Source organism: Piliocolobus tephrosceles, unplaced genomic scaffold, assembly GCF_002776525.5.
Source record: "Piliocolobus tephrosceles isolate RC106 unplaced genomic scaffold, ASM277652v3 unscaffolded_26455, whole genome shotgun sequence".
NCBI classification, from domain to species: domain Eukaryota; kingdom Metazoa; phylum Chordata; class Mammalia; order Primates; family Cercopithecidae; genus Piliocolobus; species Piliocolobus tephrosceles.
Genome location: NW_022309260.1, coordinates 1 through 9,235, shown reverse-complemented (window position 1 = coordinate 9,235; position 9,235 = coordinate 1). Strand labels below are relative to the sequence as shown.

Genomic DNA, 9,235 nt, shown 5'->3' with positions numbered 1-9,235 from the left:
ATATACACCATGGAATACTATGCAGCCATAAAAAAGGATGAGTTTGCATCCTTTGTAGGGACATGGATGCAGCTGGAAACCATCATTCTTAGCAAACTATCACAAGAACAGAAAACCAAACACCGCATGTTCTCACTCATAGGTGGGAACTGAACAACGAGATCACTTGGACTCGGGAAGGGGAACATCACACACCAGGGCCTATCATGGGGAGGGGGGAGGGAGGAGGGATTTCATTGGGAGTTATACCTGATATAAATGACGAATTGATGGGTGCTGACGAGTTGATGGGTGCAGCACACCAACATGGTACAAGTATACATATGTAACAAACCTGCACGTTATGCACATGTACCCTAGAACTTAAATAAAAAAAAAAAAAATTCATTAAAATGGCTCAGTCTCCCAGGCCAAGGCTGTGTGATCACACCCGAGAGTCTCAGCACTGCCCAGTACCCCCTCTCTCCTTGCTGAATTTTTAGTCCAACAGATCATAGAACCCACACCCTAAAAAATACAACAGCATTCCAATGGCATTCTGTTTTGCTTTTTAGCCACCAACAACTCAACCTATTTTCAGAGCAGGTGAAATACAATTCTGAATCCAGTTTGGAAAGATTCTGGCAACCAACACTTTATGTCAAAGCACAAGGAATGATGACAAGGACTCTGGCGATGGAAGATCAAAAACAGGCTTGTTTTATTTATACATAGAACAACTTCTGTACAGCACTCAGGTATGGACTATGTACATAACAATACAAGAGGCATTTGTTTCCACGGTGGTCACTATATAAATTAAGATCATAAATACGAGGGGGTAAGCCCCACCTGAGGGCACAGAACCTTTTCTCCAAGACTCTTCAGGGATCCTTCCTGCCTCTCTCTGCACAGCAGACCGTGAGGCCTGTCTGGCAACACCACAAGGGGACCTGGGCCGGGGCAGCAGAGCAGCCCCCCGGACAGCAGCGACACCCCAGTGCGGGACACCAGCCCAGCACCAAAGAGCAGTTTCCTAAGCACTCGTGTTCATTCCTTCCTCACTTCTAACTTGTTAGAACTAGAAAAAATGGTTTTTATGTAAACAGTGTTGTTATAATCACTGACAACATATTAATTTTAAACACTTTTGATCCAAACCCAACTCCTTGCCAGGAGTAGGACACTGAGGACTGGGGATGGCCCTGATGTCCTTGAAGCCATGGTCGGCTGTTTATCCTCATGTCCCCTCTTCACCCGAGTTCCAGCTTGCCTGGGGCTTCTTCTGGGACCCGAAGAGCCCCAGGATGCCCACACTGCCAGGCCAGCAGGGACAGTGGTCATGCAGGGACTGCAGGACGGGTTCCCATCATCTCCTGTGTTAGCCCGCTCCACCTGGGAAACCAAGCGACTGCCATGGCTGGCTTATTTCTCCCTCTGCCGACCCGCATCTAAAATGTTCTAGGGAAAACACTCACAGGTGGAAAAGGTGACATACAACCACCTTCCACACACATCACTTCCAGTGAGGCAGCTAAGTCCAGCAACAGAGCATGGGAGAGTCTTTCATCCAAAAATCCCAGCACGCCGCATGTAGGGACAGGAGGCTGCACCGGGGACCCAAGGCCCTGGCTCAGCCTCCTCACTCCAAGGGCCTTGGCCCAGAAGGACCATGAAAGCGGAGCACCCCAAGGCACGTGGAGGGGCCCACCTAGGCGCACTGCAGAGGGGACAGAGGGGCTGTGAGAGATGGGCCAGCGCTGTTTACTGCCACCTGCTCAGGACTGAGGGCTGCCGCAGACCCAGCCCCGTCTATGCCCTCCCCAACAGGTGCAGCCCAGCCTCTGCACATCAGATGGAGTGACGTTGACTAAAGGACCGGGGCGGCGCCGGCAGACACTCCCAACACTGTCCTCCTCTTTGTGGCATGGAGCTACGGCCAGGCAGCCAGGCCAGAGCCATTTCCTCCTCACACCAGGGCAGGGGTTACAGAAACCTCTTCCCAAGATACTTACGAGCCCCTGCGAGCCATAACTATCAAGGGGAAAAAAGGGCAAAGCCAGTGCCCTGGAGGACTAAGCGCATCCTCCACCTGGAGACTGCCCCGCAGCCCTCTCCCCAGGTGAGCTCCCTGCCCTCTGGCACCATCATCTGCTAGTTCAGAGCCAGGGCAGAGGCAGGGCAGGAGCAGTACGGACCATCAAATCAGAGTCCCTGCCAGCACCTCCAGCGACATCAGGCCCGGTAGCAGGAGACAAGAAGCCACCGCAGGGGCAGAGATACTCAAGAGAGCCTCTGGCCTCCAGGCCACCAGATGGCGTGAAGAGGTCAAACCACACCTGCCCACCAGGGCCATGCTCCCTGGGAACCACAGAATGGGCAGAAAGTTTCCCAGAGCCAGGAAGCGTTTCCCACACAGAAACACTGAACTCATGTGGACACACGTCCTCTGTGGGGACGCAGCTGGCAAGCTGTCTCACTCACAGCCCCAAGCTGAACTTGAGGCCCACAGCATCTGGAGACAGAGGGGCAGGCGTCCCCAGGCCACAGCAGGGGGGGGGGGGGGGGGGGGGGCCCCCGGGGGGGGGGGGGGGGGGGGGGGGGGGGGGGAGGAACCCAGGCCCTGCGACACCCAGTGAGGGGCTCCCTACCTGGGAAACAGCACTCGCTGCCTTGGCTCACACAGGAGGAATTTTTCTTTTCTCTTCACGTCAAATTACAATCAACAGGACCAGAAACATCCATGCTACTTTCAAACCAGGAAAGAGCATCATTTTTGTGCAACAACAAAAGCTGCACCAACAAACAAGGGCTCCTGCAGGCTGCTGGGCCGCAGCCACGTTTCCGAGAACTGGACGGGGGCCAGGAGGCAGAGCCACACGGTGTGGCCACAGAAGGACACAGGGAGAGGAGCCCCCGGGACAATCCAAGCACGTGGCCAGGCAAGGGGTGCCCAGGAGGCCAAACGCCGCTGGATTCCCTGGCCCAGAACACAGGCGGGCAAGAACTGAGTGGCCGCAACACATGTGCTCCAGGTGACTCTGAGCTGGAGAAGGTGTTGTTTCAAAGGTAGCTGTGTTGTTATGTTCGAGACCCCAGAGCTCTGGTGGACGGTGTCACGGAGGCTTTCTGTAGCTGACAGAGGAAGTAGCACCATGAGAAGGGGGCGGGCTGCAGCGTCCGCCCAGGGCCTCAGTGGCAGGAGGCGCAGAGACCACAGGCTGAGAGGGCGGAGGCTAGGCCTCGGCGGCGGGGATGTGGAGGCCGCAGGCTGAGAGGGCAGAGGCTAGGCCTCGGCGGCGGGGATGTGGAGGCCGCAGGCTGAGAGGGCGGAGGCTAGGCCTCGGCGGCGGGAGCGCTGCGGCTCAGTTCTTTGATGCCACACAGGATCCTCTTCATGTGGCCCACCTTGGTCACGCCCAGGTCCTGCAACAGAGGAGACACCACCATGGATGCCGGGGAGACAGCCGGAGCCAGAGGGCTCCACAGCAGGCCTGCCACAGTAGCCCTTTCCACTCGGCTTGTGAACACAAATGAGAGTGAAAATGACAAAAACGGTAAAACAAGATGGAAACGGCTTAAAAACAACCACCATACAGATGCCTGGCCCATCGTTCCTGCATTCTAGTCACTACCATCAGCAAGGACAAATCCAAGACAAAGACAAAACACAGGCCTGAAAGCAAGTGGATGATAAATGACCTCATGAGAGCCGCTGTCCAGGACACCCACGGTGGCAGTTTGCCCTCTCGGGACTCGGCCAGTGACTCAACACCCAGGGGTAGCCCCTTGAGGCCAACCTTGGCAGCGGCATGGCGCTGCAAGATGTGGCGTGATGCCGGGCATAGATGAGGCCTGGCACCCAACCGCCACTTCCCAATGCTCCCTGCAGACGAGCGGCAGCACCCGCCCAGGAGAGCATGGGGACAGTCGCGTGACTGTGCTTCAGGGGACTGTGTCCCCTCATAGGGTTTTTAACACGAAGACAGTCCTTGGCTGATTAGGCTAAGATAACCAAGGCTCTGACCCCATTATGTCTGCTCCTGGCTTCCTCTGGCTGTGGTGGGTGGAGCCATCACTGCCTAGGGTGAGGGTCACAGTCGCCCCCACCTGAGGTATACACAAAGGCCTGAGGAGAATCGTGATGCTTGAGACATGGCCAGGTCGGGGGAGAGGATGGAAGAGAAGGGAACTGCGTGCAAGCCCAAGTGCAGGTTCCAGGGAGACGCCTATGGAAGTACCTTGAGGTCCCTCCGCTCCAGGTGCAGGAGCTCAGAGCCCCGGATGTCGTGCCGCGTGAAGATGTCCTTATACTCACAGAGACTGAGGTGCTCCAGCCAGGCAGCAACCTCCTCTGTCCCCCAGAGGTGAACTGTCGGAGATGGAAAAGCACGAGTGCAGTGAGTGCCCAGAGCCCAGTGCGAGGTAGGCAGCGGCCGTCACCCAGCACCCGAAAGCCCAGTGCCAGGACAGGAGATGCCCCAACAGCCAGCACCCAAGACACCCCAGCAGCCACTACCTGAGATAGCCCAGCAGCCGGCACCGGAGATAGCCCAGCAGCCAGCACCTGAGCCATCTCTGGCAGCCGGCACCCATCACCCAGCCAACAGCACCACCCACCAGCGGTGCAGAAAGAGGCAGACAGCCACCAATTCAGGGGGCGACGGCTGCAGCAGAGCTGGCATCTGTTCCTGCCAGGTGGGCCGCCAGCCTCTGGTCATTTCCCCGTGTCCCAGGAGGGATTTACCACCACCAAATATGAGGGAAATGTCCCCATGATTGTGGCCAAAGCCAGCTTTTCCTCCGGCTTCTAGAAGGGTTAAATTTCACTTGTGGACCATAGCAGGAAGGGAGACAAGCAGAGATTCCAATTTCACGTAGTCGGGGCCACCATCATTAACAGAAACCCAATTTCTGGACAAACATGCAAAGAAGAAAAACCCACAGGAGCTGCCCTGACTGGCGGCAAACACCAGTCCCAATATCCAGGCTTGGAGGCCTCTCCAGCCCCTGACAGCACTGGATATGGCCTGGGTGCTCAGGGCTGATCCTTCAGACAGAGAGTTTAGCTCCAATTTACTGACCCAAAGGAACAATGTCCTTTAGGATCATATTTGATTGATTTCATCACCCACAATCTCTGGTGGCCTGGGGTTCCCATCACAGGAACCCTGACCAATGCATCGATTTATCAGGAACCAGCAGCCCAGGAGGGAGCAGGCGGAGCATGCCCCAGCGCGGCCTGAGTTCAGAGCTTTGTGTCTCCCAAGTTTGTCTTGTCACCACTGCTGTCTTCCTCCCCACCTCGAATCTCCCAAGTCAGGGCAGGCAGAAAGCCAGAGAGCACGTTAGGGCCAGGTCTGACAACGGTCAGAGGGGAAGGAGGCGGAGTGGAGGGCTGCAGCTACGAACAGACTAGTGTGGCCACGGGACCAGGGGTTACAGCACAGGGACCAAGAGGGAGGAGCCGCAAGGCCAAGGGAGAAAGCAGAGGCCAGGAGAACGGGGCCGAGCCAGCAGGCATGGACGGCCAGAAACACACACGGGAGAGAAGCAGGTACCCGGGGCTGCCAGGCTACTGTGAGCTTCTTTGTTCTTGTTGTTTTTCTCCTTTTTAAACTTGGTCACGAGGCGGAATTTACCACTGCGACTGCGCTTGGCAAGATCCAGCATCACACTCTGTTGGGGAGAGTGAGAAATACTGAGAATCAGGCTGCAACTGGTCACGGCCTCATGCCCATCTCCACCCGGGAGGCTGGGAGGGCAGGCAGGGCTGAGGCGAGAGGAGCTGGGAAAGACCTCTTGTTCCTGAAAGGGCTTCTCTCCCTTACTGATTCTTGTCTTTACTGTTGATTTTAGTGACTGTTAAAGTGGCTTCAAAGTGAGCATAGTGTCTATTTTTATCATAGTCTACCGTCTTCACTTTACATGTGCATTTCTCATGAGATTTAAAAACTTTTTGAAAATATCATGAATATCAGTATCTAAACGAAAATTATTAAAATAACCTCTTTAGCCAATCTTCTAGTGTTGGATTGCTGGGCTTTGATGGTTAGTATTACGAGTATCCGTCTAACGAAAACTCTTCCTGCACTTTGCATTCTTGCCTTGTGATCCACTCCCTGAGGCAGAAAAGCGGAGGAAGGGTGAGCAGCAGAGCCACATAGGAGCTCAGCCTCTGCTCTTGACAGCCATCAGCACCCGCGGCCTCTCCACAGTGCACCCCCAAGGACACAGGGAGGTAACACTGCCTCACTCTGCGATGCACTCTTTGTAAGAGACACTCCAAATAAAGCTTGAAAGTAAAACTATGAAAAAAACATAGCAAGCAAGTAGACTTGAAGATAAAAAGAATTACTAAAGATAAAAGGATCATTATATAATGATAAAACCTATGGGTACCCAATAACATAGCCTCAAAATACATGAAGCAAAAATAAACATAACCACAAAGATAAACTGAGACATCTACAATTATGGTATTAGAGTTAACTGATATATCAAGAAGACAAAAAAAATTTCAGTAAGAACTTAATGATGTAAACACAACTGCATACAAGGTACATTTACAAAAACCACCTATTGGGCCATAAGACAAGTCTCACCTCAATACATTTCAAAGGACTAGTAACACACAGATCACTGCTTGGAGCATAGTAAAATGAAGTTAGGGAAATAAAAAACATATTCTTGAGTAGCTAATTTAGATGCTTATTATTTGGCACAGTTTCATGACTATTGTAACTGTCTTAGATATGCAATTTTATTTTTATATTGTTACTTTAGATTTTTTTATAGTGTTTTCTTTTTCATCTTTCTGTATCATACATTTTTATTAGGAGTATGAGAAAAAAACAGGGCTCTTGTGAGCAATATATGGTTAGGTTTCTTTTTAAACACAACCTGAGAATTTGCTTGTAAGAGAAAGCCATGGCATTTTTCTGTTATTTTCGTGCTGGTAGCAATACCCTTGCTAGTCCTTTATTTTCTTTTGCAATATAAATTGTATTTTATTTTTGTCTTTGGTGGCAATTTGGAAGATATAAATCTTTTCAGCTTTATTAGAAATTACCTTTAAGTTAAAAAAAAAAAATTGTTTTTAAATGGAGACAGGATCTCACTATGTTGCCGAGCCTGGTCTTGAACTCCTAGGCTAATGTGATCCTCCCACCTTGGCCTTCCAAAGTGCTGCGATTACAGGTGCGAGCCACCACTCTTGACCCTAAAAACATTATTGACTCTTTATCTCTCCAAGTAGGAAAGTCAAGAATGTTGTTTGTAACGTCCTTTCACTGTAAGAGGAGGAGTTTAACATGCTTTCCTTCCCCCGTCCATGTCCTCTTCACAGCCTCTCACCTCACTGCCCACCTTACTGGCCCTAATTTAATCTGGTATTATAGGGCTATGTCACTGTTACATCTGTTGAATCGTTATGTATTATGATTTTTGTAATTTTGGGTAAAATTTTTTATCACTTTTACAATGAATTATTTAAGGGATTTTGAGGAGCTTGCCCTGTCCTTTTATACCCAAGTGCCCTCACTGAGAAGCTGCAGAGTTTCATCCATCGGCTGGAGGGCCTGAGTCAGTTTACCATGAAGGGCTTGCATGCGTCAAAAAACGCCCCACGGTCCCGGAAAGAGGGTGCTGTTGTGCAGCTGCCCACTTCTGTCCCCTCGCCTTACTGTTGCCCACAGGCCTCACAAACCCCACTGGGGAGGGGTGCCCAGGTTTGGCGTCTTATAGTTATTTGCCTTCTGCAACTACTGCCCGAGATGAGCTTTCCTCACGGCCCCTTTGTGTTCTCTCTCTGAAGGGGGGAAGCCAACAGACAGGCTGGGGTTTGTCCTTGTCCAGACACGACCCTCTCCAGGGCTCCTTCAGCCAGCGCTCCCTGCAAAAGAATGTGACTCCACCCCAGGGTCCGCTATGCCCTGGGTCCTCGGGTCCCTCCCAGACCTGCGACGAGCTGGAGTCTTTCTGTTTACACAGGAGGAGAGTGTGAGTAGGGAGTGGCGCACAACTGCGCCCTGTCCACAGCACGATCCTAAAAAGCTGCCATTTACGCCACGATGCATCTCCACCCTTGGTGGAGGCTGTGGGGCTGGGCTCAGCCTTCTTTCTACCCACTGTCCAGGAAGCCCTGCAGTTCTGTTTCAGAGGACAACAGGTCCCTGGTCCTCAAGAGGCACTCTTTTTTTTTTTTTTGGGATGGAGCCTCACCCTGTTGCCCAGGCTGGAGGGCAGTGGTGCGATCTCGGCTCACTGCAACCTCCGCCCCTCCAGGTTTAAGCAATTCTCTGCCTCAGCCTCCGGAGTAGCTGGGATTACAGGCGTGCGCCACCTCGCCCAGCTAATTTTTTTGTATTTTTAGTAGAGACGGGGGTTTCACTAGCTTGGCCAGGCTGGTCTTGAACTCCTGACCTTGTGATCCACCTGCCTCGGCCTCCCGAAGTGCTGGGATTACAGGCGTGAGCCACCGCGCCCGGCCTCAAGAGGCACTCTTAATCCCAGCCCTGAACTCCTTCCTACCTGCTGTCCCTCCCTGCCTTAAAGAGCATTTTAATAGCGAAGTCTGGAGAAGGCCCCTCAGGGGCTGCCCGAGCGACACCATCTTGATCCCCAGAGCCACACAGGCCACAAGGAACACAGGCACTGCAGGCAAGAGCCACCATGTCCGGGCGACCCAGGCATGGCCCCATGAGCCACATACCTCTTCGTCGCCGGGCTCCGCAGACTGGCAGAGCCAGGGGGTGTCTGCCAGCCTCCTGAGCTGTCGGTCCATCTCGGCAAGAGCACTCCCCAGCTGCTCCTTCTGTGGCGGATCCAGCTGCTGCTCCAGGCGGAGGGAAGGAGGGAGAGATGGAGAGTGTACGCTGCTGATCAGCGAGAGGTCCAGCGGGGTGAGGCCCGCCCCAGGCCTCTGCTCTGATCAGGGAGCTCACTTTCCAGACATGAAGTCCCAGAGCATCCAAAAAGGAACCAAACCCAGAACCTCACTTTCTAAATAGTGCTGGTGAGAGAATAAAACTGTCCATCGGTCAATGATGAATTCACATACAGCAGGGCTGACACATGACCTGCTTGTGTCCCTCTGTCAGCAAGGAGGTCAGAGTCATTCACCTGTGCCAAGCAGTGGAAATGCTGTAGGAGGCAACGTCAGCAGTCGTGCCTTGCTGGAGGCAGCACGAGGTGTGCACCGAGGAGATGCATGTGGCCACCGGACGTGTGGGATGAGAGGAAGCGTCTGACAAGG

At 52.9% G+C, this 9,235-nt stretch overlaps 1 protein-coding gene across 1 annotated transcript; it reads right to left on the bottom strand.

Annotated features, from left to right (window-relative positions):
* Positions 1-676: 676 nt before the first annotated feature.
* LOC111534539 (diacylglycerol kinase delta-like) lies at positions 677-8,907 on the bottom strand (the record flags this gene model as incomplete). The annotated part of the gene is made up of 4 exons (XM_026450956.1): positions 677-3,405; positions 4,221-4,351; positions 5,541-5,658; positions 8,693-8,907. Coding segments are annotated over 4 exons (554 nt in total), but the record flags the coding sequence as incomplete, so codon positions are not given.
* Between the last annotated feature and the right edge of the window lie 328 nt (positions 8,908-9,235).